Source organism: Amblyomma mixtum, chromosome 2, assembly GCF_055824585.1.
Source record: "Amblyomma mixtum isolate Tamu chromosome 2, ASM5582458v1, whole genome shotgun sequence".
NCBI classification, from domain to species: domain Eukaryota; kingdom Metazoa; phylum Arthropoda; class Arachnida; order Ixodida; family Ixodidae; genus Amblyomma; species Amblyomma mixtum.
Window position 1 is genome coordinate 250434772 of NC_143013.1, and position 19344 is coordinate 250454115.

Below are 19344 nucleotides of genomic sequence, written 5' to 3' on the forward strand. Positions count from 1 at the left end.
AAACAGAGCACCGACTAGTCCCAGTGATTGCTCTTGCGAAGGTAGCATACACCTGACGATCATTCGTGCTTTTAATAAAGCCGCGAGTTTCTAAATCACTTTCTACTTAGTGTGCAGGCTCTGTGCGCTTGGTTTGGTTACGAGCTTCACAACGGTAAAGATGAGGGTTCTTCTCAACCTGGGCCTAGATTTAATGCTTCGGGAGTCCACAACACGGCCAAAAAAAGCAAACCTTGCGGCCTGTATATTTTTTGCCGAGAGTGTAAACCTGTCTCCCTGCGCATGCGCCCACCTCAGCCACCAGCTGTAGGGCACTTCCTCCGAGCCGCACCAGCACCAGGTCCCAGGGCAGACAGCGCAGCACTAGTCGCCAGCTGATACCGTCGTCGGTAATCATCGGTACGCCCATGTCGCGAACCAGAAACGTCAGAGCCAGGGCGCACAAGCACGTCACTGTGGTTGAAACGCTCCTGCATGCGAGAACAACCCTCAGAGGTGGCACAAAGTCTTAACTGATACACGCGTGTGGCTCCTGACTCAAAGTACGTGTAAAAACGAGGAGATTGAAAAAAAAAAAAAGCAAGGAATGAGTGAGTTGGAATTTTACGGTAATTTCTCTTTAAAGAGGCAGAAACATCAGCCAACATCCCACTTCCATTAATAAATTACTCGCCAATTAAATAAATTCCCTCTTTTCATTTGTAGAGATTACTGCTGCTTAAGTTATCCGTGCCATCAATACGTGATGCACTATGTAATAAAGTTGTCTTATGGTCTCTGCAAGGTATTTCTGTTGCCATAAAAAATTTGCTGGTTGAGCTGCTAGTTGAAAAAAGTGCTCACTTTAAAATGTACTTGGCTGCGTTATCGACGCATGGTTGGCACAAAATGTGCATCAACCAGTTACTAGCATCTGCGTGCAGTCATCAAGAGGATGCCAACTCGACTCACCCGTTGATTATGTCACCTTCCATCGTAAGTGAGAGGCCGATTGCAACAAGCGACACGATGGCAATGACTTCCTTAATCCTGCGAAAATACCAGAAAGAAGTTGCGTATGCAGGAAGGAGAACAGACTTTTGATTTTAAAGTTTCTACTACCACGCACTTTTTCACCGAAGCATTCCATACAAAATTCCAAATCAGTCTCGTTTTTATACGGCATTTTGAGGCACAACGTTTGGACATGCAATTATGCCCTTGAATCAGAACGCGCTATGACTGTTCACAGCTTCAAACTGTGACTCATGTGCAATTACAGCCTGTGTCATGGCCACAACACAAACAGAAAGCCAGTCTCAATCCTTAAAAGCCACAACTTGAGAAAGTTCCAAGTGCACTGTGTTTCGGCTTTCTTCTGGTAGAAACTTTACGAGTAAAGTTGTCGTTCAAGGCAAACCAAGCAGCCGACAAGGTCAGCCACCTTCGCTTGCAGGAAGAATAGAAATTGCGTGGGGTTGTAAGACATGCTCAAGTGAAGCAGGATAACGCTGTGCAGTTGACTGCGGCGTAGCATGCACAGCGTCAGAGGAGATTAGAGAGTTTTATCACAGCCAAACAGCCGTAGGACAGTATGGTAACGCGTTGCGGTCGCTGTCGTTGCAGCGCTTGTCAAGCTACGTTTGCCGTACGGTCGTAGTTGCCGTAGTTTGCGCCATGACTTTGGGCATTTACCGCACGACTGTGCGAAAACGCTCCATTATAGCACGCACCATTGTGTCACATTCAGAGCTCTGTTAAGAGCTCGGAATCTCATTTCATTTGGCTTCACTGCAACCGCCCGGTTGTACTTGCCATTGTTACACAGTTCTTGTGCAGCTATCGGAAGCGCATACGACGTAAATATCCGTTTCTAACTGATAACAAAGGAAGTTCATTGTCCTTAGAACAATAGCACGGTGTTACAATAAACAGGTATGCCCGCGGCGCGACACGCTCGATCACTCAGCCGCACTTGTGATGTGACTGCTGCATGCCTACAATCGCTGGACGGCACTGAAAAGCGTACTTGGAGTGCCGTAGGACGGCTCTTTAACGCAGTGTGCCGTCGGGAGGCATAGGAGAACCTGCGCTGCCTAGGTGGCGCTGCTAAATTTAAAGCCCCTTGGACATGCCGCGCCACCTCGTGAACAAATCGTAAAACCCTAGTAGGACGGCGCGAGGGGTCCTGTGTAGCGTTGTAGTAGTTGTAGCGTGGTCGGCGAGCATAGCGTGGCCTTCGGCTTGTCAGATCTTTTTCGATTTGTCTGTGTTGTGAACCGCAGAGTGTGAAATTCAGAGTGACTTGATTGCCTCAGCGAACTGAAGTGTCACACACGCTGCAGCGGCTGTCATCATGCCGCCAGTGATACTGCAGTATGGTTTTCAGAAAATAGTTTCCGATATCAGTGGTATCTTTAACGGCGGCGCACTTAAGAAGGGCCGGAAGCTTTGTACCGCGAAATATGTGTACGCAGTAGAGGAAACCATCCCGGCTGTTGGCGGACCGTCGTATCTGCGTGCGAAGTGCCACTCGCAAGTGAAGAAAGCCTCGTACGACGTAAACATTCAAGTAAGTGAATTTTCACGCTTTTACTTTACAAGTTAAGCATGGTAAACATGTGCACATCGCCACGTGTTTCGCGCTTTTCTTGAACTATATTTACGCCGCTAATGTCGTGTCCTTGCGTTTCGATCGATGCGCACCGCTCCGCAGTTTAGTGTGTACGGCCGGCGCTCATGATGCGGCCTCTATTTTTTTAAGCTGACTGCAGGGCGCGAGATCCACGGCGCATCGTGCACGTGCAAAGCAGGGGCTGTTGGCACGTGCAAACATGCTGCGGCTGTGATGCTGTACGTGAACGACGGTGACGAACCGTCGTCAACTGACAAGCTGCAGGTTTGGGGCCGCCCTGCTTCTAAACCGGACACCTCGAAAAAAGAGCCCATCGAGGATCTCTTTGGAGGTAAATAAAATAAATGAGATGCATAAAATGACTGCAGCATTTTATGTTACCGCTACCTATTTATTTATGCTGAAAGCTGCCCTACACACAGCTTCATTGGTTTTAAACTTATTGAATCATTCCAGCCACTAGCATCTGCTTTGCACGGCTGATTTTCATGTGCTTTCTTCGCTCCACCTCTAAAGTCCTTTCATGAACAGCCAAATTGACTCGTTGAGATTATAGCCATTGAGTTCGGTTTTCTTTTTTTGTATGAAAATCAGCCCAGCATCCTAAACCAGCTCGTTTGTTTTTCACGGTTGTATTACCATCATGTAAGAATATTTAATTATGAAATAATGCTCGGTATATATTCATATTTTTTGCAGGGTACCCAGCTATACTTACAATTAAAACCTCACATTTTTGTGAATCTGATGTTGGTTGTATGTGTTGTACTTGCTTTTTTTTTCAGAGTACAAGCCTGTATATGTAGGAGCCAAGGCTCCGAAGGAAGAGCCACCATCATATGTTCTTTCGCACTTCCCAGACATTAACAGCAGCATGCATGCTGCCCTGCGCATTCAGCAGGTTGGCAATACTGAGCGTGAAGTGCAAGAAGTCCTTGAGGACCTGATATCCCAAGCAGCACTAAATGCTGATATAAGCAAAATAGAAAAAATGCTTGATTATCAAAAGCAGCTGCCAGTGTACACGTCGAAAAGCATGTCACAGTTGGTTGCTGCTGGAGGCCCTCAGGAGCAGCTCTTCTTTAAGTCAAGAGTGGCTTGCACACAGTCCGAGGCTGCAGTTTTAGCAGCACAGACTGTAATGCAGGCAAAATGTGCACGGTTGGTGGCAGAGCTTCTATTGTTTTTATTCTTACCCTCATCATATGCTTTATGTATTTCATGCATGCCTTTATTTAATCAAACTGTAATGTCGTCCGATGGGGCCAGTAATGCTTTCACCTCTAAAATTTGGTGTGAGAATGCATGCTAAGCTTGCTAAAGCAAGATACCAGCTGGGCGGCTTTACGGGTCATTTATCAATGACATATTTCTATGAACATGTCTTCCCACTTAAGAAGTGTATGATAAAATTATGACAGCATGACGCTGTCCAAAACAACTGTGGAAGCGTTCAAATATGCTAACTGTAATGGTTCTTAATTATTGGGTTACTTGGTCTTGATTTGGCATTCTCCAACTATGCTCTTATCCATGAGCAAATGTAGGACCAGTGGAATTGATTTGAGGCATGACACCATATTAATGTCAACTGCAACAGTGGCATGTCATTCTTGCACTCACTGTTCGGAAATGTTCTGTTTATGATAATCCTCTGAATTCTTGCTTTGCTTGGATTCGCAGGTGGCACACAGAGCGTGCACTGAGAATTTCGAGCTCTACTGCCCATCGAGTGCTTACCAGACGACGTGGTTTCGACTCACTGGCTAAGCAGTTGCGGCACTCAAAGACGCCCCATGTGCCAGCTGTTGTGTATGGTGGGCATCTATTTTTCTAAACCACTGAACATGCCTAAACTAACTTTTTGAAATAGGACAAGTAGTGTAGTTTGCTGTGCTCTTGCATGGATTTATTTATTATTGGTAAACATACCTGTTGATATTGTTGTCTCTGCTCAAATACATGCATAATCCTAAGCAGTGAGAAGGCCTTAGCACAACTTCCCCTTTCCTTTTCTCCAGGCACCGAGACTGAGCCAGAGGCAAGAAGAGAATTTGAAAGAAAGCACTATGTACAAGTAACGCAGGTATTTTATCACTTTTTTTATTCTGTTCATGTTTTTTACTGTGGGAAAATAGCTTTCTTAAATTTTCATATGTATAAAACAGCAATCAAACAACAATTCTGTGTTTACAGGAACTACAAAGCACAATACAAAAGCAAATAGCTGATGTGCATACCTATTCATAAAGGCACCAACCACATCAGTACTGCTAAACACTAAGAACAACTACACAAATTAATAGACTTGTGCTAACTTTCAAGGGTTATTGCTTTTTTTATGCAAAAGGGCTGCTTTCTGTGTGCTTCTTGGCATACTTCATCAAAAAATGACTTCATCAAACTAAACTGCATTGTTGTTGATACGACTTCCGTGCCTCTGTTCTAGCTTTCAACTATATCAGCCAATTCATTACTATATTGAGATAGTATTTGTTCCTGCATGCATACAAGAAAAGCTTTATTGTGTACATGCTATGACATATTACCATGTAATGTACTGTGCAGGTCGGACTGGTTGTTCACCCGCAACAGCCCTGGCTCTGTGCAAGTCCTGATGGGCTCTTTGAATCATGTGACGGGACCATCTTACTGGAAATCAAGTGCCCGTACTCAAGGAAAAATGAAGACCTCATTGATCACGAGAGCTGCACAAGCTTTGTGACCTATTTGGTGTATGACGATGGCTGCCTGAAATTGTGCCAAAATCATCCCTACTACTGCCAGGTACAAGTAGCAATGTATGTGACCAACACTACGGAATGCTTTTTTTTTGTCTACAGCAAAAAACAAAGTGTCACAGTCATTGTGGAAAGGGATGAAATCTTCTTGTCGGAGAAAATTCCTCGGCTGGAAGATTTTTACTTTTCTTTTTTGATTAAAGAGATCATGCAGTGACTGGTTTCAAGCGACATTTGCTGAACACATTTTCGGTGGATACTGCAATAACTATCTTAGGCTTCCAGTAGGATCCAGGCAATACCAGGGCACTAGGTGCTTTTCGTGGCAGCGTGCATACTTGACCACTTGCACCTCCTCATTGTGCCTGCCCTAGCAGAAACCCAAACAAAGGTGCCATTTACTGCCTTGCTAAGAATGCCTCTGTAAAGTAAAATTGTGTAAGAAACATTGACACTAAGGCATTCATTTACAAATAGGATTATTAATATATTCAAGCCAAGCTATGTTAGCCAATCATATTTTGAGAGGTAAATGCAAAGACATGCAGTGTGAACTGCTAATGCACGTAAAAAATGATCAGGAGGTTTAAATACCCTCAAGCCTTCTAAATTTGCATTCTTCATAAATTGTGTGCACCTATGGTGCGTTGTGTGTCCATACAAAATCGCTCAGCTGAAACGTTTCAATATCCTCGCAAATCTGTTTAATTTTCATTTTTTTGAATAGCGGGGCTTTGAAGATTAGCCAGCACACAGCACATATGAAAAATGTCGGACATCGCTGGAATAAGAGAGACAGGAATGCGGTTCCGCAAAATTCCATGTGTCTTGATCCTTTGTATTATACGCTCTACGTGCACCCTCACTTGTGCAATGTTGTAATTTGCTTTTAGCTCATGCTGTGAAAAAGGATGGTCTTTTACTGAAAATGGCGGCATGATTAGCACGCCACTTTTCACAGTTACATCTGCCCTGATTCCGGGAAAACCCTTGTCAGCCAAAATGGTATCTTGTTCCCCAATTAAATCCAGAAAACCACTGTCTAGAACGATTTCAGTGTCTGAACAGCGCCCTCCATACGATTTGGACCTGAAAATTATCAACCCGGATGGGGCAATTGCTACTAAGAATTTGAGGGTGAAGTCGTTCTTGTAAGTAGAGAACAACACATGTTGCTGCCTTACTTCTGTTGGCGTTTCTGTACGAATTTCTGTACAGTCAATGACAACAGTGCATTGCGGGTAATTTGCTTTAAAACATTCTGGCATAGTTTCACGTATTACATAAAGTTCTGGCTTGAATATCCATTTTTTTGTCACATGAACCAGTGTTCCTAATACTGCGTGAAATGTTCGTGACGCTGTTGTCTCGTGAATGCCGAACATCACTGCAATGGCACTAAATGGCAGCCCGTGTTTAAGCTTCAGAAAGAAAATTATGAGCTTATTTGGTAGACTTACGTCACTCCCTTTTTCTCTTGCTTGGGGTAGCAAGCTAAGCATCAAAGCGAAAACATTTTCGTCAACGCCACAAAGGTCCCTTATGGCCCCAGGGGTTAATGAGAGAGTCTCATAACCACCGAAAAAACAAGATCTTAAATTAGGTCCCACTGCTCGATTGACCAGTGTTGAGCTTGGTGGTGGTAAGGGGGCCGCATTCATTGTCACTCCTCCTGCCATTTTGTTTGTGGTGCCTTTTTTCTGCTCACTTGTTTCTTTTTTTACAGAGAGGTCCAATGGCTCGAACTGCTCCAGTGCATCACTTACTGCTCGCTGCAGAGTAAAAAAAAACAGCCACAGGGTTACAAAACTGATATCAGTGTACAGTGGCATACAATTTTTTCATCCATCTGAACGTTACTACGGGATTAAGTAATTTGTATCTTACATTGGTGTCCGCAGTTTCTGGATTTCGCACTGGCTCAGAAAAGCCAGATGTGTCGGGATCTCTTTCAACATTCTGTATGGAAAGCAGACAATGTTGTGCATTTTAGACAAAAACAAGAACTTCCACACAGAGCCATGTATTGGTTTAAAGGAACTACGAGATTAGGCACTTGGAAACTTACATTGCTGCCCACTGTTTCTGAATTTGGCACTGGCTCTAAGACGTCAGATGTGCAGGGATCCCACTCAACCTGAAAAATGACAAGCGAACATCTATATTGTACACCTTTGAAAAAAAATGCAAACACAGCCATGCATTTTGGACACACCTGTTTATTTTCAGCCTCTGCAGGTGGTTCTGTGTTTTTTTCTTCATTGAGATTCATACTCTGGCCATCATCTGGAGATACACTCTTCTGAGAGCGCACTCTCCATCTGTGAAAATAAAGGATCACATAGTCATGACCCCTGTATTATTTACACAAATCAGTGCTACCAAGCAAAGTCAGAACGCTCAAACGCTGTTTATCGTTTAAAAGCTAGGAACATTTCTATTCTGATAGATTTACTTCAGCGCCTGCTTCGGTATGTCTTTAAAAATTTTGTCAATATACAACCAGTGCCGCGGTCTACCTCTGCGGGATCAAGATATACCGACCACAATGCACCTAAATCCTTCCTTCGCAACCCGTTTCCCAGTGCTGTAATCACAGATTCATCAGCAGAACTTCGCGAAACGCTAAGAACGGGGCATCGATTTCGTAAATGTCGTAAAGCGATGTATAAGAAATACGTTCCGCTGAAAGATAGTGCTCAGCATAACGCCTATGAAAGCGGCGAAATTAAAGAAACCCAAGCAAAGGCTAGGCATTAGCACGCAAGTTAAAAAAAAAAACTATGTGCATGCGTAACTCAAGAACGAAAGTCCTATCAGTGCTGCTGCAATGATTACGATCTGATATGTATCGCGGTAGAAAACTTTCAGCCCTACGTCAGCAGATTAACTTTTCCTTTCAGTAAACTTACCTGTTGAACCTTTCAACTGGCATCGATGAATCACAGTGAGTCTCCCGGTGGTAATCCGCGGGAAAAATTGTTGGCACGTAAGCCGGGTGGTGCATAATATTGCTCTTCGCATTGCCGACGAAGTGCTTGCTGCAGATTCTAGTATTGGATGTCGGCTGCCATGGTGCGCCGTCTGGGCTGTAGTGTGAATGAATAGTGCTTTATGTAATGTACGCAACAGTATAGCGGCCGTACCTCATTTGAAAAATTAAAAACAACACATCAACGCGTCGAGAGCGGGCTTACGTACCGTACTCGCCGCACTGCTTGGATCCATCTCTCCCGGCGCTCTTTTTCGTAAGGCTTCGACGGGAACGCGTAAAATGTAACTCCTTTTTCGTACCCTTCTTCGGTGTGGCATTTGTACACGCAGCAGTACCTTCTGTTTCGGCGTTTTTTTTGCCGGCCCTCGGACGTCTCAGCAGCGTTGGCCATCTTTGTCCTACCGAGCGCTTGAGGAGCCGACGGCTAGGCGGCGCTACTGGTACGGGAGAAAACTCCAGCGCAGGTTGCCCTCGGTAAAGTGCCACAGGGAAGCGCAGCCTGCAGGCGTAGTGAGTTCGGATAATACGGCCAAGCGTTGTATCACGCGCATATACTCAATCATCTGCAATGTTTTGGTTGCTGACGGAGATAATTGTCTGGCTGAACTTGATATTCACTAGTCTAACTGCAATATGACGTGACCGACTGTCTGATCGACCGACTGATCGATCGATCGATTAGGCGTTATGTCTCACCCTGTGTGATCGCGTGAGCGTAAGCATTTTTGTGCTGAGCCTTAAGAGTGGCACCCCTTGAGCCTATCTGATCGGATACGAATATTAGTACAACCATAGTTAGTAGCACAGTATAAGCGCCACTGTTCATCATACATTTATGACAGCCGCAAAGTATAGTAACAGAACGCATAGCTTTAGAAGCAGTAGCAGTATTACTGAATCTAGGTTAGCAGTTACGTCCAATTTTTCAGCACACAGAATCTGGACTACTGGCAGTAAGCAGTTTGTAAATCGAAAAGCTAGTCCAAACTCAAATAAAAAGTGGCAGAAAGTGGACACAAAAAGGTGACCTATGTGTATCCGGGGATTTTGCTGTGCCTTGCTTATTTACACGTATGATCATACGTACGTATGATGTTTATTTACACGTATTTTTCGTATGATCCGAATTCCGGTCTTGATCGCGTTAATGCACTGGCAGCCATTTCACAATTGACAAGATATTACAGCAGCTCCACTCACGATAGTCGACCTTCTTGCTGCCACCTCTCCCTGGTGATCTCGCGGATGGCCATGCGATACTTCGGACTGTGGCCCACGTCCCTGCAGACACACACGTACTTTCGGTACAGCGATATGCGAACGTTTTTCGGGTACCTAGCAATTGACAGGAACAGTGGGCAACGATAAACGTATGACTGAAAATTCTGCTCGGATGACGGCTAAACTTAGAGAATAATTTTTAGAGACCTCTCTGTAATGAAAGAAGCCCAATCTTTTCGATGCACCGGAAAGCTGGGAACTGTCTTATAAAATTACTTCTATATCCTGTATTTGTACATAGTGTATACTGTCGCCCTACCCCTATCCTTTCTTGCTATCTCTCCCTCTTTCTTTCCCTCTCCTTGTCCTAGCTCTCCCTATCCTTTTATTCCAGCTAGCCGCAGCTTAGGTGCTTCAGATATCGACGGCAGATGCCGAGGCTGGCAACACCTTTTTCCTTCCATTTTTACTTTTATTAATAAACAGCCACTAACAACAACAACATTATAAAGTTAGCTGGGCTGAATCATTTCCTGGAAACAAAGCCGCAAGTTGTCTTTTTCAAATTCTGACGTAATCAGGACTCAAGAACACATGGTGGTGTCCTCGTGTGTTCAAATAACTGGGACTGTCCCTCTGGCGAGTGAGCTGTAGCGCGTCAAAAGACAAGGGATGGCAACCGAGAAGGAGCGTCCCCTGTCTTTTGACGCGCTACAGCTCAGAACCATGAACCAAAGAGCCCAAGTTTCGACTTCATCTGTTTCGTACAACTTACAGGTCCTTGAGGTAGAAGTGGTAGATGAAGACCAAGAAGAGCAGGATCGAGATCAGGGAGACAGGGATCATGCACGACACGAAGACGACCACGTTCAACGGGCTAGGTTTCTTCTGCCTGCAGGCGAACAGAAGACCACAGGAAAGTAGCGTGAGAATCTCCCCGGGTTTCTTTGTGTGCGTGCGTGTGTGGAGAGGGAGGCTTTATATTTTTTTTACCGTCCTCGCTTTTTCGCGTACTTTTTCGGAGTTGGCGGAAATTCGTAGCTTGCACTCCTGTGCTTCATGACCCACAGATGGGCATTTCATTTGCCTAGCTGGTGCCCCCATCAGCACTGCCTTTCTCAGTACTGCTTCATCCAGGTCATGATTTCGTCGTACTACGCCATGTTTAACCTTCGCCTTCGAACTTTGGGGGTCTTGAACGTCTTCGATACGGGTGTATATCGAAAACTATGTCGGAGTTCCGCGTCTCACAATCTGTATGCTTTTGTTTCAACATCTTAAGAGGTCATGCCATTCGCCTCGCTGGCATGTTCTCCAGAAATACTGAAGAATATGCACAAGAGGCCTGCCATATGCCCGGCGATGTGGTTGTGACGCACAGGCTCTCTCGTTGAGATACAAGTCTAAGTAAAACCGGCCCAGTCACCACAGTGATCGCCGCATCATGAGCGTGCACGACAGTCTTCAAGGAGGGACGGGTTCTTTTGCAGCCTAGAGTTCCGTTGTTGAGAACAAGCGCTATGAATTAGAGCCCACCGATAGGCATAGTTGGCCTCTGTCGATTCCTTACATGTGGCATACGTAATTGCCACCAAGAAAGGATATAGGTGTGAGCAGCCTCTTCTTGTTCGCATTCGTGACAGCATGGACAGAATCCGCGAGAATAAGAGCTATGCACGTTTTGTCGTAATTGGACATGGGGTGGGTGGGCTCGGTCGAAGACGTTGGGAGGCCAGGCTGCTGAACGATATGGTGGGAACGCAGGCTAGAAGGAGGAGCGGTGCCTTCAACTCGTGTGTAAAATGACACTTTTACGCTGCAACAACGGCCGCTTCAAGCTAGCAAAAATCTACAGCACAGGTGCATGCGTCTCTAAACTAATCACCTAACCGCTTGAGCCAAGAAAACTGATTTCAGCATTAACATTATGCATGCATTTCTGGCAAGCTGAGCAAAACGATCGTGCCCTCTTCATAGCCGATATTCTTAGCCTGTACGGCTTCTAAGTGTGGATGCATGGAGAGATGGCGTAGACCTCAAACATAGTTTGTCCAGCGGCTGCAATGTATTGGCACTTTTAAGTTAAAAAAAGAAGCTCAAATAACTGTTCGGCAGCACTGTACGCAGTTTGTGTAGATGGCAAGGCATTCACGATGAAGAATAAGCAAGAGCATGACTGTAAGCAAGTTCTGTCATGTTTTGGTGGTAAGTCGCCACTATAGAACTACGACTTCGGCCCACGCTGCGGCACACATTAGTGCAAACTGAACGTCACGCACCAAAAAAAAAAAAGAAACTGCAGTGTCATGTAAAGTAACGCTAAAAAGCAAGACGTGTGAGGCCGCACTGACGTACGAGGCGTGGTAGGCGTCGATGACAACCCTGGCCTGGCTCTTGAGACCGCACTCTCCGGCCACGATGGAGGTGTAGGCCACGCCGACTATGAGCACCTTCTGGATCCGCTTGTACACGCTACAAGCGAGGAGTACGTTGGGAGGAAATATCAGAAAGGAGCCGGTGAGGGCAAAGGGACTACTCTGCTCTCAACACACGACGCAGACGTAATGCGGTAAACTTGGAAAAGCTACTTCATGTGGCTAGCTCCAAGGCACCGCGGTGGCTCAGTGGTTAAGGCGGGGACACATGTCAGGCGGGAGCTCCGAATCCGGTCCGGCTCGCCGCGTCCGGCGGCGCCGCTCCGGCCAGCCGGCGACCGCCGGACGCGTCAAACCGCGTAGATATGTCCGGTGCACCGCGTCCGGCGAATGTCCGGCACGCCGCTCCGGCGGGCAGTGGCAGCCAATGCGAGCGCGCAGAGCGCCAACGTCACGATGACGTCGAGTTCGCGACGTCACAGGTGAGCACGACAGAGGTACCGTGGTGAGCGGTGTGTCGGCTGCTCAATTGTACAGTTAGTTTGACAGCGCTGTTTTCACCGAACACCATGTCTTCGTTCAAACAGTCCCGGATTTGGGAGAACGAACAAGGGGTGCCGAGTGTAGCACCTTTTTTGAGCGCTGGCCAGTCCCGAAGAGCCCGCGGCTGCGGCGTCGATACGAAACCACTAGGCCTAGCGACGACTAGGGCAGTCGGGGACTAGCGAGCAGTTCGTCGCCCGGCGTTGCCGCAGGCGATGTCGTTGCCGAAAGCTCCACTCTAGAACAGGCATGCTGTCGTTGCTCGAATCTAGGAAGCATCCTTTCTGGTAGCATGGCTGTTCTGTATTTTCTTGTGCGAACGTGAAGTAAGCCGAGCCTGCCGGTCGACCAGCCTGGATCGCGTCTGCTGGCGTCATAAAAACGAGCTAATGAGTGTTCTTGACGTAAATAATAAACCCTGGGATAGGGAAATGAGAAAATTATATCATTTTTCTGGTTCATTGGCCAATACCGAGTTGCTGGTAAAAGTAACAACTGTGGTACGAGCGAATTAGTTGCGAGAACCGCCTCGCAGCTGCCGCTAGCTGGCCCGACGCTGGGGTCCGGCTCGACTGGCGCCCGCTAGCCGCTGCTGAAGGCGCCACGGAAACTGACCATACTATTATTTTATTGTGTGATGATGCTGTTGACAGCAAAGCGGAGTGAAGAATAGGCCTTGAATTATAGCGCAGGCGACTTCCGAAACGCCGGCCCCTGCCGCTTCGATGCGGAGCAGGCTATAGGCCTAGCGACGACCACGGCAGACAGGCAGCAGCAGAGCTCGTCGCCCGGAGCGCCCGCGAGCGGTGCCGTTGCCGAAAGCTCGCAACATAAGCAGGCATGCTTTGTCGCCGCTCGAGTATAGCATGCAGTCTTTCTGATAACAAGGCGATGCCGTCTTTTCTTGCAATATTTGTACACCAAGCCAAGCAGCGCTCAGGCACCGCTGCGCGGCGGCGAAGTGCGACGCCGGTTGTGGGCGGAGCTTGGGTTGAGCGGCGCAGCGATGCTCACCGCTCCGTGTGTGTCCCTGCTTGCTGTGGTGCGGCAGTTCGGAAGCGGCGACCGGAGCGGCGCGCCGGACGCGTTGCCGGACATGTGTTCCCTGCTTTATGGTGCTCGGCTGCTGACCCGAAAGACGCGGGTTCGATCCCGGCCGCGGCGGTCGAATTTCTTTGGAGGAGAAATTCTAGAGGCCCGTGTACTGTGCGATGTCAGTGCACGTTAAAGAACCCCAGGTGGTCGAAATTTCCGGAGCCCTCCACTACGGCGTCTCTCATAGCCTTAGTCGCTTTGGGACGTTAAACCCCATAAGCCAAGCCAAGCCGAAAGCGAAGGGCTCTATGGCCCTATCCTTGTGACGTACTGCATGTTACGCCTCGAAGGTGATAAACCAAACGAAGTAGCTTCTCTTGTGGCGTAGACTAATTACTTACGTTTCACAGGGCTCAGTTCTTGACTCGGTCACTGTAATATCTGAAAATAAGGACAAGTTATAAGCAAAGAGCAAAATAAATCCGCTAATGATATTACTGCAAAGCATCATATATCGTGCCTTCGGTGTTCTGCGTATTTTTCATTTGCGACCCTGTAAGCAGCTAACCAACCGGGTCGGTACACGTTCTGGAAAGCGCTAATAAGCATGCACGGAAGAAAGCGAGAAGTAGAAATATAAACAAGCGCTGTTCCAATGAGCCGCGATGAATATGTTTTTCTGGCTCAAATGAGGTGGAGCGATCTATAAGCATGTTCCTTACACAGGCGTTGGTGACCCTTCGATCGGAAGTGGGCTACGCAGGGTTTTTGCGGCTTAAGAACGCGAAATTTCCCGGTTGCTTCACTCTTTCAATAATAAACACAAAAGATGGGTGCAGTGTATTGCGTTTCAAGCTGAGCTCGGTAGTTTTCATTCTCTGTAAATTCTTATATAGTTCTTGTATTGTAGATGCATGGTCAGGAATCGATGTGTAAGCAAGTGTCCTGTGCCGTTTTTTTTTTCTTTTACACGAAAGTCCTGTCCATAATCTTTAAAAAGCGCAAAGATGCAATAGTCTACAGTGTTTTGTGTTTATCCAGCTTTCCCGTCCGTAATTTTCGGCTTCCATGTCTTTAGATCATGATACACATAGCCGAAATAAAAGTTTTCCTGTGCAGACTTATGTTTCGTTGAACACGAGCCCGGGTACGGATGTCCAAGCGCCACCAACCTGCCTTTGGTGTCGCACTTCCATGCCGACGTGACAGCCTCCCTTACCTTGTTTTGCATGCGGCAAAGGCGGGTTGAACTGTTCGCGGGTGCTTTTAGGACGGCCGCCTCCTTCGGGAGAGTCCGATCCGGCGGAACGAACCGACCCCCAATGTTCAGTAAATGGCCGCTCCGCATCGCTACCGTACGACCTGCAAAAGCGGAACCGACGTCCAGTGAGGGTCCTTCACTTGGCGGCCCGTCAATGCGACATCCCCCTGGCCCACCGAGTCACCAGCACTTTAGAAAGCACTTCGCAAAGGTAAGTGCTGCCGAGCTTGTTCAGTGTCGCTTGCAAAAAATTAGGCGTGGTTTAGCTCTGGCTAAGCCTGGTCACTTGCGTTAGCTGCGACGCTCTTCGAGTCGTGCAGCGCGTTCTTCTGCTGTCTCTCGAGCGCGTTGTCTCTTTCTAGCTTGGTCCTGTCGCCGCTGATTCTCTTTAGCGCTCTTCATAAGAAGATTCCACTGAGGCGAAGCGCGCATATAACCCCGCGAAGCGCTACCTCCTCACCCTCTACCTCGACGGAAAGCACGCATCTGGCGGGAGCGAGCGACTACGCGCGCGGTAGCGGCGCGGCGGAGCTCGGCTGAAACGGTTGCTAGGCAACGGCTGTTCAAGGCCATTCGTGCCTACCGGCCACCGGCTACGCGACGAGGCAAAAACCTTGCGTAGTGTTGCTAACGCAACAAAAAACACTGAGGGCATGTTAAGGTTGGCCTGTATTGATAGATTACCGAGTTCTAACGACAAGAAAGCTAGTTTCACTAAAAACTAAGCTGTTATAAGCCAGAAAGTAAAATGCTGATATCGCCTCTACCGACCGTTTTCACAAGCGAACTGTGATGACGTCAAGATACCTTTACGCAGATCTCTGAGGCTATGTATCACATCGTCGTGCACTCCCTAACAGTGATCACGGAGTCCTTTTAATGTGACAGCATTAGGAGGGTCATAACGACGAAAACTGTCTGGCATCCGGCGTCTGGAAAAAACCTACCCCTGCCGACCGTGGCAGGTGACAGGTGGCGCTAAAAGGCCGTTCCCGCTCTCCACACACAACCTGCCATAACACCAGCTACGGCAGGTGCGTGTCGTGAGCAAGGAAGAATTATGTATTACACTTTAACGCGATAGCGTTAAGGCTCCCGTTGTACAGCAAATCCGCCACCGTCGTCGGCGTTGTGAGCGTAAAATGGTGTGGCGTAGGGCGGCCCAGGTAACCACTCCTCGGAGAAGCAATCTATCCTCCGTTTCATACATAGCAGGCAACGCTGCCAAAGCTAGCGCTCCTGTTCGCGCAGTCTAAGTCCGCACGCAAAAAGTAGTTCGCCATAAAACCAAAGCGAACACAAACATATTTCGCAGCGACAAATCTTAAGTACCGTGACTGGCACCTCCTGGACTTCGTTTTACCTCTTGCCACGTTTTCGTCCTGCGACTCGTCGAGATTTCGAGAAGCAAAAAGTACACGTGGCGGTAGGATACACTGTTGGTAGGGTGAATCACTTCTACTAAATCCGCGCCTAAAAAGTAGTTCTCACTCCGTGAAAATTATGGCCAGAGAGCCCTAACACTGAGCGCCCCACAGCTTCGACCGTGATTTTCAATGTTACCACATCGTTTTATACCGCTCTTTGTATTCATCCAAACAATGACCGGAGTTTCGAGAAGAACGAATGATACATGGCGGAGTAATATCGTTTCGCGGACGCACTACTTCAGCAACCTCCGCAGCGTTGCCTATGTATGAAACGGAGTATAGTTGGGCCAACTAGGTCACCGGACCTCTTGGCGTTGTCATAAACTGTCCACCGGATTGTGAGCAAACTGACCATTGTTGCAGGTAGCAGTTAAATTAATGATTGGTCGCGAGAAGTTGCTCGGGAAGAACAACATGGATCACACATGCTCACCGGTGGCATCATCGGTGCGGGGTCTCGTTGCCGATTAGCTATACAATGTTTTCGCATTAAAACACAGCGGTTATCATATAATAATGGTGAAGTATCATGTGATCGCATTGTGCGCGATTGGTATGTAGTGTCACGTGATGCTGTGACGTGTGCGAATGGCAACGCCGAGAGGGGGAGCGTTGCACTTGTTAAGAAGTCAGCGAGCAGATCGCTTGTGTGTGTCTCTTAATCTGTACGGCCCAGCATGCCGAATAAACATGTTGCTTAGTCGCTCTGCCTCTGCTTCGCTCGCCGCGGCTACAACATAATTGGCGACGAGGACGGGATCCTGCTGGACTGCGTGAAACTCATCGCGGCGTTCGTGGAGGCACCGGCGTTCGTGGAGAGCGTTCGGGCGAGGCACAGGGATGGCAACGCTTGGAAGTTTCGACCAGTTCGTCGAGGACGGAGACGAGGATTTTGGGTCCTACGTGGAAAGGTTCGAGCACTTCCTGAAGGCCTCCAAGGTGAGCGAAGACCTCAAGGTCTCGATGTTTATTACGGCAATAGGCAAGAAGGCGTGCAAGACGCAGAAGAGTTTGCTAGAGCCTAAAAAGCCAGAGGACAAGACTTATGCGGAACTCGTAGAAGTGCTGCGAAGTCATTTCTCACCGAAGCCCATGGTTATCGTAGAACGATTCAAGTTTAATCGGCGGTGCCAGCATCAGGGAGAGCCCATAGCAGCCTATGCAGTGGAGTTGAGGCAATTGGCAGCTTCATGCGAATTCGGGCAATTCCTCGATGAGGCTCTGCGAGACCGCCTTGTAGTGGGACTCTGCACCAGCGCAACGCAAGCAGAGTTGCTGAAGAGAAGCCAGTTGACGTTTTCGGACGCCTGCGACGTTGCGAAAAGCATCGAGCTAGCGCGGAAGGAAAGTCGGGAATTTCAGCCGACGGGGACGCAAGGTACAGTCGACGCCGTACGTCATAAGCCAGGCGGTGGGAAACGCCAGCAGCAGCGTTCATCCGGTGCAGGACTAGCACGGGACCGAGTGTCTGAATCGCCGGACTGTTTCCGGTGTGGCTCAGCGCACGAAGCATCGAACTGCAAATTTCGCAAGTATCGTTGTCGTGCATGCAAGCGTTACGGACACTTGGCGAAAACGTGCAAGTTCAAGTCTAGAGGCGCGGCTAATTCGGTAGCTGTGGAGGACGCGGATTGTGACGAAGTGTTGTTGTACAATGTATGTTCTTGTGCAGAACGCCCAGGGCATTATGAAATCTGCCTTAAGGTAGCCAAGAAGAATGTTAACATGCAAATAGACACGGGTGCGTCTGTTTCCATTGTGCCAAAAATGCTATACAGGACATTCTGTCCCAGTCTACCTAAAGAGCCTTGCCACATAAAGCTGAGGACATACGGTGGGTCGCCGCTAACAGTCACAGGGAAGTTGACGGTTCCAGTCGAACATAATGGTCAGTGCAAGCAACTTCCGCTCATTGTTGTTAAAACCCACAACAATAGCGACATTGCGTTGCTAGGGCGTGACTGGCTGGAGGCTCTTAAGCTAGACTGGTCAAGTGTGCATGGCGTGTGTTTAGACAAAGTTGCGGCGCTACTTGAGAAGTACGCAAGGGTGTTCGAGCCCACTCTTGGGCTGATCAAAGGTAGTCCAGTCAGGCTGGTTTTGAAGGAGGGGAGCAACCCTGTATTTTGCAAGGCTCGACAGGTGCCATTTTCTTTGAGGGAAACCGTGTCACTTGAATTGCAGTCTCTTGTGAACAGGGGAGTGTTAGTCCCTGTACAGAAAAGCGACTGGGCGACGCCCCTAGTTGTTGTGCCTAAGGCGAACAACAAAGTCAGTGTGTGGGGACTTCAAGGTTACATTGAATCCGTGCCTGCGAACTGACCATTATCCGCTTCCCGTCATGGAAGATTTATTTGCAAAGTTGTCAGGATGTAAGTATTTCACAGTGCTTGATTTGTCGACAGCGTATCAACAGCTGGAACTGCATCCGGAGGCACAATCAATGGTGGTTGTCAATACACACCTGGGGCTATTCAAGTACACGCGCTTGCACTATGGCATCACAAGTGCACCTGCTATTTTTCAGTCTGCCATGGATGATGTGTAAAAGGGCTTGAGCGGGTAAGCTACTACTTGGATGATGCACTTATCGCGGGTTCAACATTTGACGAATGTTTTCATCGAGTGCAAAGGGTGTTGGCACGTTTTCTAGAGAGAGGCATACGACTGCAAAAGGAAAAGTGCAAATTCTTTCAGACGTCTTTCTCTTACCTAGGCCACATACTGGACGACAAGGGCTTTCGGCCATCAGATGAAAAGGTGAACGCGATAAAAGAGGCACCAAGTCCAAAGGATGCGGCACAGTTGCCAGCTTACCTGGGCTTGATTAACTTCTACGGGAAGTTTGTACCGAACATGTCAGCTAAGCTTAAGCCTCTGTACAATGCTCTAAAGAAAGAAAAGGGATTTCAGTGGTCACAGGAAGCTGAGCAAGCATTTCAAGAAAGTAAGAGCTGGTTAACACAAAGCAATGTGCTGACATACTACGACTAGAAAAAGCCGATAGGACTAGTGTGTGACGCTTCGGCTTACGGCGTAAGAGCTATTCTTTTTCATAAGATTGGAAGCGACGAAAGGCCAATTGCCTATACTTCCAGAACGTTAAGTAAAGCAGAGCAGGGGTATGCT

At 47.8% G+C, this 19344-nt stretch overlaps 4 protein-coding genes across 4 annotated transcripts in view; 2 read left to right on the plus strand and 2 right to left on the minus strand.

Moving 5' to 3' along the window:
- LOC149363489 (solute carrier family 13 member 1-like) overlaps positions 1-14881 on the minus strand; it is a 28488-nt gene extending 13607 nt beyond the window's left edge. The window contains exons 1-6 of the mRNA XM_089573492.1: positions 14744-14881; positions 13926-13965; positions 10347-10463; positions 9551-9631; positions 952-1029; positions 293-470 (exon numbers count right to left, since the gene is read on the minus strand). Of these exons, the coding sequence (XP_089429618.1) occupies positions 293-470; positions 952-1029; positions 9551-9631; positions 10347-10417 (408 nt within the window). The 5' untranslated portion in view covers positions 10418-10463; positions 13926-13965; positions 14744-14881. The remainder of the gene's footprint in view (positions 1-292; positions 471-951; positions 1030-9550; positions 9632-10346; positions 10464-13925; positions 13966-14743) is intronic.
- LOC149363490 (uncharacterized) lies at positions 2828-7629 on the plus strand. Its single transcript, XM_089567499.1, has 6 exons — positions 2828-2832; positions 2922-2945; positions 4298-4431; positions 4636-4700; positions 5183-5415; positions 7082-7629. The coding sequence occupies exons 1-6, from the start codon at positions 2828-2830 to the stop codon at positions 7206-7208; spliced, it is 588 nt and encodes a 195-aa protein (XP_089423625.1). The 3' UTR covers positions 7209-7629.
- On the minus strand, positions 4693-7344 carry LOC149363491 (uncharacterized). The gene is made up of 2 exons (XM_089573491.1): positions 7243-7344; positions 4693-7127 (listed from the first exon to the last, which is right to left on the minus strand). The coding sequence occupies exon 2, from the start codon at positions 7032-7034 to the stop codon at positions 6060-6062; it is 975 nt and encodes a 324-aa protein (XP_089429617.1). The 5' UTR covers positions 7035-7127; positions 7243-7344; the 3' UTR covers positions 4693-6059.
- A 1756-nt stretch (positions 14882-16637) lies between the features above and the next one.
- Positions 16638-18544, plus strand: LOC149363492 (uncharacterized). Its single transcript, XM_089573490.1, has one exon. The coding sequence runs from the start codon at positions 17056-17058 to the stop codon at positions 18535-18537; it is 1482 nt and encodes a 493-aa protein (XP_089429616.1). The 5' UTR covers positions 16638-17055; the 3' UTR covers positions 18538-18544.
- Positions 18545-19344: the final 800 nt, after the last annotated feature.

Coding starts and splice junctions, on each gene's coding strand:
- LOC149363490 (XM_089567499.1), top strand. Junction 2,946..4,297: donor CATCGAGGATCTCTTTGGAG/GTAAATAAAATA, acceptor TTGGATTCGCAG/GTGGCACACAGAGCGTGCAC. Junction 4,701..5,182: donor ACTATGTACAAGTAACGCAG/GTATTTTATCAC, acceptor TGTACTGTGCAG/GTCGGACTGGTTGTTCACCC.
- LOC149363491 (XM_089573491.1), bottom strand. CDS start 7,034: ATGGCAGGAGGAGTGACAATGAATGCGGCCCCCTTACCACCACCAAGC.
- LOC149363492 (XM_089573490.1), top strand. CDS start 17,056: ATGGCAACGCTTGGAAGTTTCGACCAGTTCGTCGAGGACGGAGACGAG.